This window comes from Schistocerca gregaria, chromosome X (genome assembly GCF_023897955.1).
Source record: "Schistocerca gregaria isolate iqSchGreg1 chromosome X, iqSchGreg1.2, whole genome shotgun sequence".
Taxonomy (NCBI): Eukaryota; Metazoa; Arthropoda; class Insecta; order Orthoptera; family Acrididae; genus Schistocerca; species Schistocerca gregaria.
In genome coordinates this window covers 753,458,822-753,476,517 of record NC_064931.1, presented here as the reverse complement: position 1 = coordinate 753,476,517, position 17,696 = coordinate 753,458,822, and the positions used below count along the sequence as shown (strand labels likewise).

The following is a 17,696-nucleotide window of genomic DNA, read 5'->3' as shown; positions in this document are numbered from 1 at the left end:
AGAAAGGCAGTGAAGTAATAGCTGCCGCAAATCCAAAGAACAGCGAAGCTATGTCGGACGTGCCCAGTTAGCGGTGAAGTGTGTGACTGAAACCGAAAGGTCGCGGAATCGAATCCCAGTCGGACCTCGGATTTTTTAGTCTGCCTTTTAACCTAATATTCACCTCTCACGTATGTCGAGATGCAGCAGAAGGACCACGTGGTTCGGATTCCAATTTATACCGTACGTCTCGTTTCCCCAGTTACGGACATGCAAGTCGCCGAAGGGTCGTCGGTAGGGGGATAAGGAGATGTTGGTGCAGTTTTAATTTATTGAAGGTGACGGCTCTCCCTGGGGGTCCCCTTACCTCCTCTCGCTGGGGGTTAGATGTGGGAACCTCACAGTGCACATTGTTGTCACCACCCCCACTCCTCCCCATCTCACACGTCCCTCCCCCTCCCCCATTTTCTCTCCCCTGCAACCACTTTTCCTGCACTTCCCCACTTGTGGATTGGCGGGAAGTAATACTGGAGAGAAAGGACGTGAGGTACTGTCTTGGTAATTGTGTCCATTAATTTGTATGTCTATTATCCTGCTGGAAGAATCTTCTAAATTTTGCTGGTGCAGATGCAGTACGATGCTCAGAGCCATATGCCGAACACGATGACCTTCCTTTTCGGTAGTGCCACGTGGCCATTCGAAGTCCAGTCTTTTTGCGATCGTACATTCTCGTGACCACCACTGCCAGCAGTCATGTACAGTGGATACTATCCTGGCAAGTCTGTTTGCATTGTCGCAGATGGAACATCCAGCGTCTCGTACCCGTATTACATGACCTCGTTCAAACTCAGTGAGGTGTTGATAATGGCATCTTTGTCACCTTAAAGGCATTCCTGAGTATCATCAAACCACCATATCCAGTCTCAAGTAATTAACCTCAGGGCCGGTACAGGGTGTATTCGAAGCAAACACAAATTGAATCCTCATATTGACACCACTAGCGCTACTCTTATGCGACTGGCGCTAAATTTGAATAAACCTCTCTCAAATGTAAAAACACGCTTACCAACTTTCGGGTATGTCGCACAATTCCTCCTTGGTGTTTTGATCGTTTTTTTCTTTTTTTTTCAGAGTAGTTTGTGATTCACGGGGAAGTTCAAAATGATTCTAATGGCTCTGAGCACTATGGAACTTTTTTCTTTTTCTTTTTTTTTTTCAATTTTGTTCGTTGTTGATCGTTGGGTTTGGTCGTTGCGGACGTCACATGACATTCGTTTAAGTTCGTTTGTTGATCCTTCCACTCAGTTTTTTTTTTTTATTACTGAGGCCACCCAGCTCTCTGACCGACCACGCTGAGCTGCCGTGGTGACTTAACTGCTGAGGTCATCAGTCCCCTAGAACTTTGAACTACTTAAACCTAATAACCTAAGGACATCACACACATCCATGCCCGAGGCAGGATTCGAACCTGCGACCGTAGCGGTCTCGCGGTACCAGATTGTAACGCCTAGAACCGCTCGGCCTCTCTGGCCGGCCACGGGGAAGGCTTCTGTGTATAGTGTGGTGCTACTACGTCAGACAAGTCGTCCGACTGTAGATACATAGTGCTGCACGTGCGAAGTTATGAATAAACCGATTCTGTATTACCAGGTGTGTAAATGCAAAGTCGTCTTCTTTGCACAACGAAAAGAAACTATGTTTCATTCTTTGATATACTATTTTTGTAGTGGACGACTAGAGTGTTATATGAATGTTTGGCCTGTTTTACTGTAACAAAAGCAAAACTAAACGTACTAAATTTCAGACATGTGAGTGTGATATTGAGAGGTTCTCTTTTCTTTTCTCTGCTCATAGGAATACTATGTTTTGGAGGAAACTTAAGTATCTGAAGTGATACTGACAGTTATAATCAAAACACTTTTGGTGCCGTATTTTCAGTAGTTACGGATGCAACAGCCCCACGAACTCCGAATTAATTACGTCAGCACTTTTATGGATTTAGTTAAGCAATTTTAACCCTGTGACTCATCAACTCCAGTTGATAGCTCTTGCAGTATTACCATTATTGTGTGTGTTCTTTATCCTGCCTTAGCTTCATGTCAGAACAAATATTTTGAAAGAGTGTGATTAATGATTCTGTTAGTACTGTATTACGGGTCTAATTTAAATCAGTAGGATTGAAGGTGATTTGTTAACTGGGAAACTATTCAAAAAAAGTGATAGCGAATTTCTCCGTCGATAAAATGTCAGCTTTTACGAAACTACACGGATTTAATTGTAAAATATTCCTTAGATACAAACAGTTTAAAAATATTGTAATTTTTTGTGACTTATAACTCGAACAGGGCACACTGCGCTAAACAGGATTTGCAAAACATATTACATTACATTAGTTTTATTCGTGGATTCCACGGACCTCCTTCAAGTTTTTGTGAAAGTTGGTCTTGGTCGTAGTGCTAAATTCGTGCTTTTCAATCTTTTTTGGAAAAACAAAGAAATATTGGTAACGGCAAAGGACTTTATCCCCCTAAGAGTTGTCTGGTGCGTTTTCTCTGACGTTTCGGCAGCAATTTTCGAATTCGTTTTTGCAATCTGATGCTGGAGTCAGCCGAACGAGTCATTTTACATTCAAATAAATTCATTTGTCAGTATCGCTATATGCTGACCATTAAAAACTTCTTTAATATACGGACGTAAGGTAGTAATTCTACCCACCGCGTTTACGCATTACAATAATAGAAATTCTACGGTATTAACGCTACACCCAGTCTCGAGGGTTTGATTCCGCGTACAAACAAAATGATTATTATAGCGTAAGCCGGCCGAGGTGGCCGAGTGGTTCTAGGCGCTACAGTCTGGAACCGCGCGACCGCTGCGGTCGTAGGTTCGAATCCTGCCTCGGGCATGGGTGTGTTTGATGTCCTTAGGTTAGCTAGGTTTAGGTAGTTCTAAGTTCAAGGGGACTGATGACCTCAGCAGTTAAGTCCCATAGTGCTCAGAGCCATATGAACCTTTTTTTATATATATAGCGTAATTTTACGTGACCATTAGATAGAGCAGTCCCCAATTAGTCTAGTGCGATATTTGTTTATCAATATGTATTAACAGGGACGTTGCTCGAGCAGCAACGCAACGGCGGAGACACCGCGAGGCGGGGCGATATGCGAATCACTGCTGGATTGCTGGATATTGTTCGTGTTTTACTGGAGCTTTAATACATATAAATAAAACTACCCTAAAGTAATATGCGACTGCTGCATCGGATAGGCACGTCAAAATACCGCTTTGAAAATAGTTTGATTTGCAACAGGAAAGAAATCGACGCTTTCCATCTGGACTGTGTGGAGGACGATCGATGACAGTGAACCCAAGGCATCGGATTGTTGCAGATGTCGCAGCGTTCGTGTGTGGTATGGCATTGTCATGCTGAAGGAGAGGTTGCTCCATGTGTGAATGAACCCTTCGAATTCGAAACTCGATTAGAGCACGCTATTACTAAGGATCGAAATAGTTGAGTTACATACTGCCGGGTTACACGCTACAGTTTTGAGCCCTTTAACGGCAGAATGCTGCAGATATGTAGACATGAAGAATAAAGATGTAGAATGTTAACAAAGTTTGGTCTTATGTAAAAAGCTGTAAAAGTTTTCACAAAAATTCAGAAGCCTTACTTTGCAGTACACACTCTTTTTATATTACTAGTGACCTGTCCCAACTACGGCCGGATGACTTCTCTAACGAAGCAGTACTAAATTGCATACACAAAACTTCCTTGTGAATCAGTCATTCTGTTAGTGAAACTGGAGTAAAATCCATGCAGTATTTCTGAGATTAGCCTTAATTTGTTTACTAAACCACTTTGAACTACTCTTTAATAACGTCCTTGAACTAAGACTGTGCAATATTTAACAGTTGATACTATTAAAATTGTATATTAGAAACTATAAAAAAAACTGATGATATCGAAAGACTTGCACCTGGCGAACGGTCTACCCGACAGGAGGCCCTAGTCACATGACATTTACATTTTTTACCTCCTCTCCAGCGGGCCAGCTTGTAGATCCCCTCATTGCCATGAGATGTCACTGCAAGCCCTAATTAAATATGGAGCAAATAACAACACATTTATTACACACTCATCATCAGTAGAATTATAAATTATATACACAAACCTTCCCCATAAACCAGTCTACCTATTAGTAAAAACCACTTCAAAAACCCTACAATAGTTCAGGAGATTAACTTTCATGTACAGGCGGAAAAGCATGATGGAGGAATTCATTTTAGTAGTATGTGTAGATCTGTCAAGGTAAATCTAGTTTGTTCAGTTGACAGAGCTTTTTGAATTCAAGCTGTTTGTAACAGAGCATGTTTTTATGTTCCAAGTGTTTATAAAGCCTATTGTTATAGATCTCCTCGAAAATGTTTAAAATTTGACTCTACTTTAGTTGACAGAACACCATAATTTTTATTGCTTGACTACAAAGATGATAAAATCTCTTCCACTGCATAACATATAGTTCTTTGTTAGGTTTCGATTTGAATGTTTTTATTTTTCATCATTAGAAGCATGTGCTACTTCAAAGATTGCTTTCCTTTTCACAGTGTCAACATTTGTTTCTAACTAGTTCATAAGCTCTCTAAATCTCATATTCAGGTGGTTTGTCATAGAATCATTTGTGTAGTTGGTGTAGCCTAATGTTCATAGCAACCTTCTAACGGTCTATTACTCATGGCACCAGTGAACAAGAGTGTTTCATTGTCTTCTTTTTTGGTAAAGTACATGACAACTTTTAGAAAACATCTCATTGGTATAAATAGAACTCAAACTAGTCTTTTCTGTGGCATTAGGCGATTTCTTAGCAAAGTTATTCCTCATCTTGTTCTTCAAGAAATTTGCAGAGCAGTGGAGATTAGTATGTGCAACACTAACCACTACTATTTCATCATTGAAAATAGCTCAAAGTAAATTAAGGTCCTGCATGAGAGAGAGACTGCTGTTTCAGCCTATGTTCAGCAAATCACAATATAAATATTGCTTTAGGAGACATATTGTGGTTTTCTTTCCAACTAGAAAAAATTGGATGGTGTGTGTGTGTGTGTGTGTGTGTGTGTGTGTGTGTGTGTGTGTGTGTGTGTGTGTGTGTGTGTGTGTGTTTTTTTTTTTTTGTTGTGCCTGTCTGCAACTCAATGTCTGCATTATATGGGAGTAGCGAAATAGCCTATGCATAATGTTATCAATCATAATTTAAGAAGTGTTGTGATATCGAGAACTATAAAACTAGAAGAAAATTAGATCCCTTATCACTCATTCACAATGTAACAACAAATATGCCCCCCCCCCCAAAAAAAAAAAAAAAAATCTGACAGCTAACAAAACCAATTTTAAATATAACCTCAAATTATTTCTCGTGGATAACTTTGAAGGAAATGTAGTAGCATGTATAACTAGAAAAGGAAAAAGAGACTAAATTTAAGTCCATCATTAGTTACATGAATATTAAAGGCTAACATGTTCAGTCTTACTAGATTTTGACTACTCTGCTATTTGGTAACCTGTAAATGGTCAGCACGTTGTGATACCCATAAACAAATCATTCATACATTGCCCTTTAAACTTGCATGCTCCACATTATTTAGTTTACAATCATGCAAACAACCCATGTAACATTTAAATAGTGAACTAATTAACATAGTAACATATAAATTGTTTGATACAAATCACCATCATCAACACTCTTTTAATTCCTGTATCTTATTTTTTATTTAACAAAGAGAAGATTGCTATCACCATGATAATGTATGTTGCAACATTTTAATTTGTGAATGTTTATAAATAGTTGTGCATAGTTAATAAAATTTGTATACAATAACAGAAAATGGCTACTAACATTGTATGGTTTCTGCTTTAAAGGTGAAATCACTTTATTTTTTAGAAAATATGTTTATTTTAACTTTGTGTAATTGACATCGATGTTAACTTTTCTTTATTTGCTTGTTTCTTTTTCAGAGCATAATTGGTGTTTGCTCTTCATCCTCTTCTTCACAGAGTGTGTGAGTGCTGTCTATAGAGAAGGCTACTTCAATGGTTCATCATTTGTCAGCCTTTCCACTCCTGTCAACTTAAAGAATCACACTGGATTGAGCTTTAGGACATGTGTTGGTGGAGAACTATTTTTCCAACAAGGAAAACCTGGGTATTCTCTGTTGTTATCTGTACGATCTGAAGGGTTACTTTTTGTAGCTGTCGTTAATGGTCGTGCTATTAAGACATTGTTGAATGCAAGATTTTTGGATAATGAGTGGCACAATATTAACCTCATGTATCGTCTTGGAAATCTGACACTTTCAGCAGGCAGTCACCAGAAGGTTTGTAATTGTTGAGATCTTGTATATTAGATTTTTCCCATTCACACATCAATGTGTTTTTCTTAAATAATTACGAAATATACTGCTTCTCAATTGTAAAAATACACCAATGAAAAGAAAATCACTACACCAAAAAATAATTAATATAGAGTAATGAAATTTTGGGAACACACTTGTCTAGGTAACATATTTAAGTGATAAACATTGTAAGATCGCAGGTGAATGTAAACCTGATATAAGGCATGCAATTGTGAAACGCTGGTACAGTAATAACCGGTGTAACCACCAAAATATTGAGTGCAAGCATGCAAATTACATGCATTATGCTGTACAGGTGCCGGATGTCAGTTTGTGGGATGCAGTTCCATGCCTATTGCACTTGGTCAGTCAATAAAGATACAATTAATGCTGTTTGTGGCTGATGCTGGAGTTTTCACCCGATGATGTCCCATATTTGCTCATTTGGAGATAGATCTGTTGATCGAGCAAGCGAAGGCAACATTGTGCCACTCTGTAGAGCATGTTGTTAATTTACAAAACTGGTAGATGGACCTACTGTTATCCTGTTGAAAAAGACCCCTCTGGAATGCTGTTCATGAATGGCAGAACAATAGGTTGACTCACCAGTCTAAAGGACAAATTTACGGTCAGGGTGTGTGAAATAACCACAAGCGTGCTCTAGCTAGTGTCATACAAAATCACATCCCAGACCATAACTCAAGGTGTAAGTACAGTGTGTCTAGCACACAGACAGGGTGGATGCAGGCCCTCAACTGCCCTTCCTCCAACCAACACATGGCTGTTATTGCCACTGAGATGGAACTAGCTTTCATCAGAAAACATAACCGACCTCCACTCTGTCCTCCAGTGAGCTCTCACTTGACACCACTGAAGTCACAAATTTCTACGGTTTGGGGTCAGTAGAATACACACTACTGGGCATCTGGCTCATAGCTGTCCTTGAAGTAACTGATTTGGAACAGTTCATTGTGTCACTGTGGTCTGAACTGCTGCTGCAGTATGATGCACCAGAGTCATACATTGAACACTATGGTCTTCCCTCTTCGTAGTGCCACATGGCTATCCAGAGCCCGGTCTTCATTGCGACCATACATACTCGTGACCATCGCTGCCAGCAATCATGTACAGTAGCTACATTCCTGCCAAGTCTTTTTGCAGTATTGCAGAAGGAACATCCAGCTCCTTGTAGTCCTATTAGACGACCTTGTTCAAATTCAAGGTGGTGGTGATGATGGGGTCTTTGTCACGTAGGCATTCTTGATTATCATGAACTCACCACATCCAATCTCATAGTTAACTAATGCTCACAGCCATTACGGTGTGTACTTAAAGCAAGCCAGAATTGCATCATCATACCAGTGCTAGCAGGGCCATTCTTATGCAACTGGTGTGAAATTTGAATAGACATTGTTGTTCAGATATAGAAACGTGCCTACCAACTTCCATTTGTGTTGCAGAATTCGTTTTTGGTGTTGCAATTTTTTTTCTGTTGGTGTATATTTAGTTTATCAGTCAGTACTAATTTATATTTAAAGTGATAAGCACAAAAGAAAGTGTTGAATGATAATGGGTTTTATTTCAGAGTTTAATCGTACTATAAGAGCTGTTCTGGGACACTTGTCTTTTTCTGTATCACACTTTTACCAAGTGAGGTGGCACATTGGTAAGACCCTGGATTCTGAACTAGAACTGCAGTTCAGATCCCCATTCAAATTTAAATTTTCAATGATTTTACTAAATCACTTAGGACAAATGTGGCGGTGATTCTTTGAAAGGGTGTGGCTGATTTCCTTTCCCAGACTGAGCTTGTGCATTATCTCTGATTATCTCATTGTTAATGGTATCTTCCTTCTTTCTTTCATATTACACTTTTTCTTTAGATTATCTGTCATCACAAAACTATCATTTATTATGTTAAAGATATTGTTTTGTCCTCCTGTTGTCATCTTCATCTAATCTAAATCACTACTTTGCAATTCACACTGCTTGGCAGAAGCTTCTTTGAATCACCTTCAGACTGTTTCTTTACTGTTCCACTCTCTAACAGCACATGATAAAAATGCACACTTAAATTTTTCTGTATGAGCTTTGATTTCTCTTTCTTTATTACAATGATCATTTCTACCTATATAGGTTGGCGACATTAAAATATTTTCACATTTAGAGAACTAAGTTAGTGATTGAAATTCATGAAAAGACTTTGCTGCAGCAAAAAACACCTTTGTTTTAATAATAGCCACCCCTACTCGCTTATCATATCTTTGACACCCTGTCCCCTATTTTGCTATAACACAAAACTAGCAGCCCTTCTTTGGACTTTTTCATTGTCATATCTGGTGAGGATCCTATACCACACAGCTGTATTCTCAGAGAGGATGAACAGATTTAATGTAGGCAGTCTCTTTAGTAGAGCTGTTGCATTTTCTAAGTGCAGTCTTTGGTTTGCCTTCCCCACAACATTGTCTATGTTACTGTACCAATTTAAATTGTTTGTAATTGTAACTCCCAGGCATTTAGGTGAACTAACAGCCTTTTAATTTGTGTGATGTATCACATAACTGAAATTTAATGGATTTTTTTCATAGTCATGTTGATGACCTCACAATTTCCCTTATTCAGAGAGAGTTGCCACCTTTTCTCCATACAGATATGTCTGAGTCATTTTGGAGCTGGTTTTGGTCTTCTGATGACTTTACTAGCCAATAAACAATGTAAGAGGGCTGCTCAGATTGTCACAGAATTGTTTATTTAGATTAAGAGTGGCAGAGGGCCTGTAACACTTCATTGTGGAACACCAGACACCACTTCTGCTTTACTCGACAATTTTCTGTCAGTTACTACATACTCTGGCCTTCCTGACAGGAAATCATGAATCCAGTTGCACAGCTGAAGCAATGCTCCATAGACACACAATTTGAGTGGAGGCACAAAATTTGAGTGGAAGTCTGTTGTGAGGAATGATGTCAAAAGCCTTCTAGAAATATGGAATCTATTTGAGATCCTCTGTGAATAGTACTCATTACTTCGTGCAAAGAAGAGCTAGTTGTATTTTTTCACAGGAAATGTATTTTCTGAATCCATGCTGACTGGGTGTCAGTAGGCCATTATCTTTGATCTAATTCATAATATTCATACACAGTATGTATTCCAAAGTTCTAATGCAAATTGGTGGTCTTGATATGGGTCTGTAATTAGATTGATTACTCCTGTTTCCTTGCTCGAGTACTGATGTGACCTGCGCAACTTTCTGTTTGGCTTTATTAGATGTTTTAAGATGCTTCACTACACTGAGGATACCTACTTTAAAGTTACTCATGTTGGCAGTTGTTCTTGGTTTGAATTACGAAATATTTACTTCGTATTCTTTGGTGAAGAAATTTTGGAAAGCTCTGATTAGTAACTGCTTTACTGATGTTGTCATTGTTAATATCACTGTTGGTGTCATCCAGAGAAGGCATTAATTGTGTCATGCCACTAGCATATTTTACATACAATCAGAATATCTTTGGATATTCTGCCAGGTTTTGAGACAGAATTACATTGTGCAAGTTGTTAAAAGCATCTCACATTGAAATCCATGCTAAGTTTTGAGCTTCAGTAAAGCATTCCCAGTCTTGGATATTTGGTATTCTTTTAAATTCGGCATGTTTTTTGCTTGTGCAACAGTGTTCAGACGTGTTTTGTGTACCATCAGTATCATCATTTACTAGTTTATTTGGTATAAATCTCTCAGTTGCCTCAGATACTATTTCTTTGAATTCAAGCCACATCTGGTCCACACTTACATTGTTAGTTGGAAGGAGTGTAGACTGTCTCTTAGGAAGGCATCAAGTGGACTTTTATCTGCTTTTTTGAATAGATATATTTTGTGTTTATTTTTTGTGGATTTTGGTGTTGAACTGGTCAGTCTCGCTGCAACAATCTTTTGCTCACTAATCCCTGTATTCATCATGATACTCTGTACTTGCTCAGGATTATTTGTTGCTAAGAGGTCAAGTATGTTTTCACAACCATTTAGACTTAAGTGGGCTTCTGAACTAAGTGATCAAAATAATTTTTGGAGAAAGCATTTAGTACAATTTATGACGATGTTTTATATTTACACCCACATTGAGCATGTATTTACACCAGCGTAGCGAGGGTAGATTGAAGTCACCACCAACTGTAATTGTATGAGTGAGATAACTATTTGAGATGATACTCATGTTTTCTTTGAACTGTTCAGCAGCTGAATTATCTGAGTTGGGATGTTAGTAAAAGGAACAAATTATTAAGTTATTCTGAACTGTCTCTTTGAATTTTAGTACAAGATAAACTACTTCTAACAGCAACAAACAGGCTTTCTGAATCCTGTTAGATCCTTTGTGAAAATTTCAATGAAGTTATGTTTGTCTTTAGCCAGCTTTTGGTACAGTTTGATCTCCAGTGCTTTTTGTTAGCACTTGGAGCTCTGGTTCTTTCCCAACTCATCTACGACAATTGACAACTATGTCTACCTGTTCATGTGTTTGTCTTGCATCTTTTGAGACTGAAGCACTTTCTTGAGACCCCCGCCCCAAAAAAAAATAAAAAAAAAACAACAACTGAGTCCACTCCACACAGTTCCGTTCCTCCTACATATGTAGCCACCTCGTGCTTGTAGTGAAGTGACCTATTAAGCATAACCCAAAACCCCACCACCCTATGCTTCAAGTCAAGAAATTTGCTGCCTACATGGTTGAAGAACCATGTATTCCTTTGATTCAGACCCCCACTCGATTTTGTACCAGATGTCCACAGTTGGTCCAGTTGACAGTGCTACAAATGGTGAGCTCAGCCTTCATCTCACAAGTAAGACTGGCCATCTTTACCACTTCAGATAGGTGCTCGAAACCAAAGAAAATCTTTCCTGATCCAAAGCATCACGCATTGTTTGTACCGACATGAGCTACCACCTGCAGTTGGCTGCATGCTGTGATCTTCTTGGCATCCAGAAGCACACGTTCCACATCAGGAATGAGTCCTTCCAGTGTGCATACTGGATTTACTCCCCTCCTTGGAAGTTGTATCTGTAAGGAGCCCCTATATGTGCCTAACATTGCAGCTCTCAACTACTAGTAATTCTACCCTCTGCAAAAGCCCAGATCTTGTGGACCAAGAGGCTTCCTCCGGAACAGGGTGAGCGACTGCATTCATTAGACTAATTGGGGAGGCCCTTTGATCGTAATATGATGTTGGTTTTTTGATGCTAGGTGGGCTCGCTTCAGAGATATGAAGGTCAACTTTGTTTTTTCAAATGGGATGCTGTAGTTTGGTACTTATTTTCTGATAGCGGCTATCGAGACAAATCCAATGATGTGTTACAGTAAGGTCTTTGAAGGTCAGTGATGGTCACAAAGTTGGCATGAACATCCATTTACAGAACTGGTGAACAAGCTGGCCACGGCCCATCTCCGTGTCCAATCCAACAGTTTGGGAATTGTCTCCGCAACTCATTTCTAGCCATCAGCTAAGAATGTGCTGGACACCCATCATGTTGATACCACATTCTGTTCCTTGTTCCTAAAGGTATTTCTTCCAACAACAGACCTAATGTTTCGTGCAGGAATGTAGTGTACTTCCTACTGTTACGATTTCCTTTAATGTAATAGGGGCCTATAATTCTGTCCTCCAGAGTCCCACACCATACATTCACTGACAATGGTTTTTGGTGTGTAAATTGCCACAGCCAACATGGATTTTCAGTTTCCCAATAATGTGTGTTATGCAAATTATCATTTCCATGGTTCATGAATGTAGCCTTGTCAGTAAATAACATCAAATTAATAAATGTGTCATCTCTCTGCATCTGAAGTTGAGCCCATCGGCAGAATTCAATGCAACACAAACGATTTGTACCAGTTAATTCTTGGTGGAGACTGATATGGTAAGGATGATATTTATGGTGATGCAGAACATGAACAACACTACTCTGGCTCATACCAGATTCCCTTGCTATTTGATGCAAACTAACACAAGGATCTCGAACCATAGTGGCAAGAGTACCAATTTCCGTTTCCTTGTTAGTGACTTTCCTTTACCAGATACGTTTCCGATCCAGTTGTTGTCAATTTATCATACACATATTTAAATGTATGACATGTAGGGTGAGTACGTTGAGGATACCTTTCAGCGTATAAGTCCCTAACTCTCACTGAATTTTGTTGGCATTCTTGGTAAATGAGAAGCATATCGACTTGTTCTTTGAAGGAATACATCATTCACATTCACTTGATTCAACGATACTAGTCTTACCATTCCTATTAGTGTTGTATTGTGAAGCTGTCGAATGGTGTTTACATGTCGATGACACATTATACGGATATGCTGTATTTGGTGAATATTTACTATTTACTTGATATAAGAAAAAGAATTGTCAGAGTATGTGCTTCAATAAGTGCCAAAGTGATGAGGAATACCATTCAATCCATGATAAGAAGATTACAGCACTGCATTGATACCAATGGTCATTACTTCGGACACCTTCTGTAAATGAACATTCATGCCACCTTTTTGACCTTCGTTGACCTTCAAAGACCTTACTGTTACACATCATTGGATTCGTGGTGATAGTCGCTATCAGAAAATAAGTACCAAACTATAGTATCCCATTTCAAAAAACAAGTTGACCTTCATATCACTGACACGACCCTACCTAGCAACAAAAACCAATGTTATCTTATGGTCCCCGTTGTCCCATGCAACATTTGTCCCACAAACTTTTCAACTACTGTCATACTTTAGGAGTTATTCTAGGCGGCAATAGTTAGTGAGTCCCCCTGTATATTATATAACACATATCTGAGGTTTTCACATCTGCTACCTGAGAGAACTCCATCCCATCCTGTGTCATTTCCCCCACCCCCCACCCTCACTCCACACACATACATAGAATAGGTGAAGGGAGTATTTCAGTTTAATCCATTGTGACAGACAAAACAGTATGGAAATATCAAAGTGATTCTACTTGCCAATTGAGAAGATAATTGACTTTCAGTTGCAGAAATGAAGAATGATAAAAAGGAAAAGTGCCCCTGTAATAAAATGGGAACACAGTGATGCATAAATTAAATGTTGTTAACTCACTGAACCATTAATTTAGCAGAAACTTATGGAAACAAGATTTTGTTTAGAAATAATCTAAGATCCATGACTGATGAACGGAGTGTTGTAAAAATTTGGTGTGAACAGCAGAGAAACAGAAGTGATCCAGAGAAGAAACTCCAAATAAGAGAAATGGAGCAAAATGAACCCTTACAGAGTCTGTGGAAAGTGGTCCTACTGGTTAAGACACTGGAGTCATATGACAGACTGTGTGGTATTAAAATACATCCTAATTTCTGATCACCTATACTTATGAAACCTGCAGCCACAGTGCTGTATGTAAACATACCGTAATATGAATAACATAATCTTTCTCTTTTAGAATTGATGTACCTACTGAACATTTGTTCTTTCATTGTTCATTTACAGACTGTGGCCAATTCTACATTCAATCCAGAAATCATACAATACAGTGAAATGTTTAGAAATAATATGGTACTGCTGGGACGTGAATTTGTGGGCTGCATCCTAGAAGGTCCCGGACTTGTGCTCACAACGTCGGTTGATAGTCAGCAGAATGTGAGATGGGAACCTTGCCCACTTCCTACTAAAAGCTGTGAGTATTGATGATGTTCTGCTTTTCATATTAAGTCGCAAGGAATTGTTGTATATGTAGACAGAGTGATCATTTTTTAATCTTTCAGTATGTTTTCCCTGTGCCTGTGATTTGGTGTCAAAATTTCATGATTGGAGACTTTTGTGTCTACATTTCAGATAATACCTAATAATAATAATAATAATAATAATAATAATAATAATAATAATAATAATAATAATAATAATAATCCAATACATCCAACTGGCTGAGGAAGTCAAGGACATGTGACCTCAGGATAAAGTTGACAATATACCAATTGTACTATCAACTACAGGAGTCATACCACGCAATATCCACCAGTACATCAATGCAATACAGCTACATCCAAACTTATATATATATATATATATAACTACAGAAACCCGTAATTATTGATACATGTTCAATTACCCAAAAGTTCCTAAATGCAATGTAACATATACCGTACAGTGAAAAGGAAGTCACGCTTGATCAAGGTCCGCGTCACTTTCCGTTTTTAACCAGACATAACGTCTGAGAAAGGAAAGATGGTGATGATAATAATAATAGTAATAATAATAATAATAATAATAATAATAATAATAATAATATAGTATAGTATTCGTATCAGTTGCTACTTGCAACTTGACTGCTGAAGTAATGAAAATAGTATAATAGCAATAGTAATAAATAGTAATAGTAATAAATAGTAATAATAGTAATAGTAAAAATAGTAATAAATAGCAATAAAATAGTATAATAGCAATTATATTGGATTGTGCGTGTTTTCACAGTGTCTAACATGAGGTGAAATAATATTGGAATTTTAGGGAAAGTAACTGCTCCTCCCTGTTATTTTGAAGATACACTAGGTATTAAGAACCTTGGGAGGCCATTTCCAGCAATAAAGTCAGTTAAACATGTAAATAAAGTAAAGAAATTGAAAAGACATTGAGAATGAATGTTTATAGTGAAATAGATGACAACTGTGATTGTGATATTACTAACAAATTATAATGTCTTTAAAGTTGCTCATATGCTGGGTCCACAAAAACATTGCACATACCGAGTATTGCCAGTCTTGGATGATAATTTTAGAAAATTAAGAAAAGTGAGCTAGTCAAATCACACACTATTATACCGATAGAGCACAGTTGTTTAGCAAAATGAGTTGTTCTTGAGTAACTTGATAGCGTTTATAAATAGTCAGCTGAAAGATGCAGTAATCAGATGAGCAAAAATCATTATATACATTATATAGTAGTGGACTGCTGTTAATTTAATCAGATTTTAGAACTAGTACTTTTTGGACATCACACATCAAAACTGCAAATTTTCTAGGGATTATAAATTTAATTGCTGAACTCAATGCTGTGTTTAACAATCTGCTTTTCAAGATTACATTATTTAAAGTACTTTTAAAAATCTTTTGTTTGATTTACTATCCTGTTTACTAGGTATTTTCCAGGAACACGTAAGAAAAGCAATTAATGCTGTTGATTTTGTATGAGACATCACAAGTGAGATAACTATATTTTTGCTCTACAGGGAACCTCTTCAGTGCAAATTTATTGAGGTCTGAAAAGTTTTTTGAGTATGCAACTCAGTTCCTGCACATGTTGCTGCAGAGCTCTGGTGCACATGGCTTGGCTTGTACTAGGATTCTCTGCTGGAGAAGGGTGGGGTATGCAGATGATCAGGTTTACAAGAACTTCTGTATTGCAGCTTGTTTGCAGTCACTGCAAGTAACAATGGCGAGTGAGGTGAATAGCGTGTTGTTTTCCGGTGTCCAGCCCCTGGTTGCTGATTGCATGCCCCTACTACTGCTGCTGCATCACCATTTTGTCAGACTCCCCAGTAAGAGATGGTGTGGCTGGTGACAATTGCTGCGAGGACATAAGGTTGCTTCATGCTCCAGTGCCCAAAATGATGAGCTCTTCTGTTATTGATACCCTGGTGAGTGCAGGGATATTTGGACCCACACGTCGTACTCCCGGGACAGCAGCGAAGTGCGGGGCTGCCATAGCACCTAGGTGCCTAGGCGACAGGCTGCAGCTTATGTCCTGGCAGTGGTACAGGCAACGGCATCATTGGCACAGTGCTGAGCAGCACAGGCTAGACATCATGTAACTATCCAATTTTTTAAATGCTGATGGGCTGGTTCAGGAGAGGTTAAATGCTGCTGCTGCTTCTACTCACTAATTTTGTGTCCTGCCGAATTATCTGGAATGAAGGCAATGACTGGCTGTTAAAACTGGCAAAGGGTTTGTTGGTATGTCTTCTTGGTGACTGGCCTGGTTTTGTCACACTATGTGGAAATATTAGTGTAATAATGAACCGTGTATTGCAGCGGTGCACAGGATGTTGTTGCTATAATAATTCAACAAGACTGATGCAATGTTGCAAGGCAGATTAGCTTGCTGAAACAATGAATTCAGCTATATTGGTCATATCCGTGCAGCAAGGGGCAAAGCGGATGTCTACACTGACAGTGGCAGTGTTGTTTTGCGATATGTGACAATAGTGCTACATGTGCTCAACAAACACGCCACTGCTGGCTCTAAGTGCTGGGCATTTTTGTAACAAAATTATTCTTAGTCTTGCAGCCCTACCAGGACGATGCAGTTGCGCCGGACAAGTTCCCTGTATTTAGTGCCACAACACAGCTGGCAAGCCCAGGTCAACACGAACAGCACAGCTGACTCCGGCCAAGGGGCAACTGTTGCTCTCCATGCTCGTCAGCCATCTCTCCTCGCACACCAGCCTTCTCTCCATGCACACCAGCCTTCTCTCCACCCACACCAGCCATTTTTCACCATTACAGGGCAGAGATCTCATCATGGTGGGTATCCACCACTGTGACGCATCTGGGTGTCATTCAGGGTCATAGCAGATACACAATCATCGAGTGCACATTGCTGGCACCAAAATGTGCAGCTGTCTTACGTAATGAGGCCACTGGTGCTAGATGGAGTATTTGCGTCAGCATTGATGGGCACACAAGCAGCAAGTGTAGCAGAATATGGCCGACTGGCCACTGACCCGGAGTATCAGTCAGCACAAATGCTTCAATAAAAATTTGTTACATTTGCAGCTGCCTTCCTCTGGAGCCGCCTCAACTCCCACCTCTCCTCTACTACCCACTCATGCTATCTTGGCTCATAGTCACCCCTTCTTGCTCTGGGGGCACTATGGTTTGGTGTCAGAATCTGTGACAGCATCTTCACTCAGCATATTGTCTGGACCATGACTGTCGGTGTTGACATAGCATTACCATTCATGCAGTTGTTAAGGAAGGCTGTGAAATTCAGGTGGACAGAAGAGTGTCTGGGTGCGTTTGAAGAATTAAAGAGAGTTTTGGCATCAAGCCTGGTTCTGATATTACCAGACTTTCAGATGGATTTTATCATTTTGTGTTGCACATGTGATCATGCTTTCTGTTGTGTCTAGGAATTCTGCATACTCGATTTGCTAGACAAGCAATCAAACAACTTGTATTTATGAGTTTTATTATAACCATACAAATACAAATACTTAACTTTGATAGATGTGTTGCAAGCAAAGGGCGACATACAAAATAATCAAGTCTTCTTCAGAACAGACAAACACAAGTCTGTGCTGTGTGGAGATAACTAATGAAGAGGCTACG

General features: G+C 39.1%; 1 protein-coding gene across 1 annotated transcript in view; it reads left to right on the top strand.

Annotated features, from left to right (window-relative positions):
• LOC126297680 (protein crumbs) overlaps nt 1–17,696 on the top strand; it is a 355,128-nt gene that overhangs the window by 93,382 nt on the left and 244,050 nt on the right. Inside the window, exons 2-3 of the mRNA XM_049988790.1 lie at nt 5,990–6,348; nt 13,861–14,047. Of these exons, the coding sequence (XP_049844747.1) occupies nt 5,990–6,348; nt 13,861–14,047 (546 nt within the window). The remainder of the gene's footprint in view (nt 1–5,989; nt 6,349–13,860; nt 14,048–17,696) is intronic.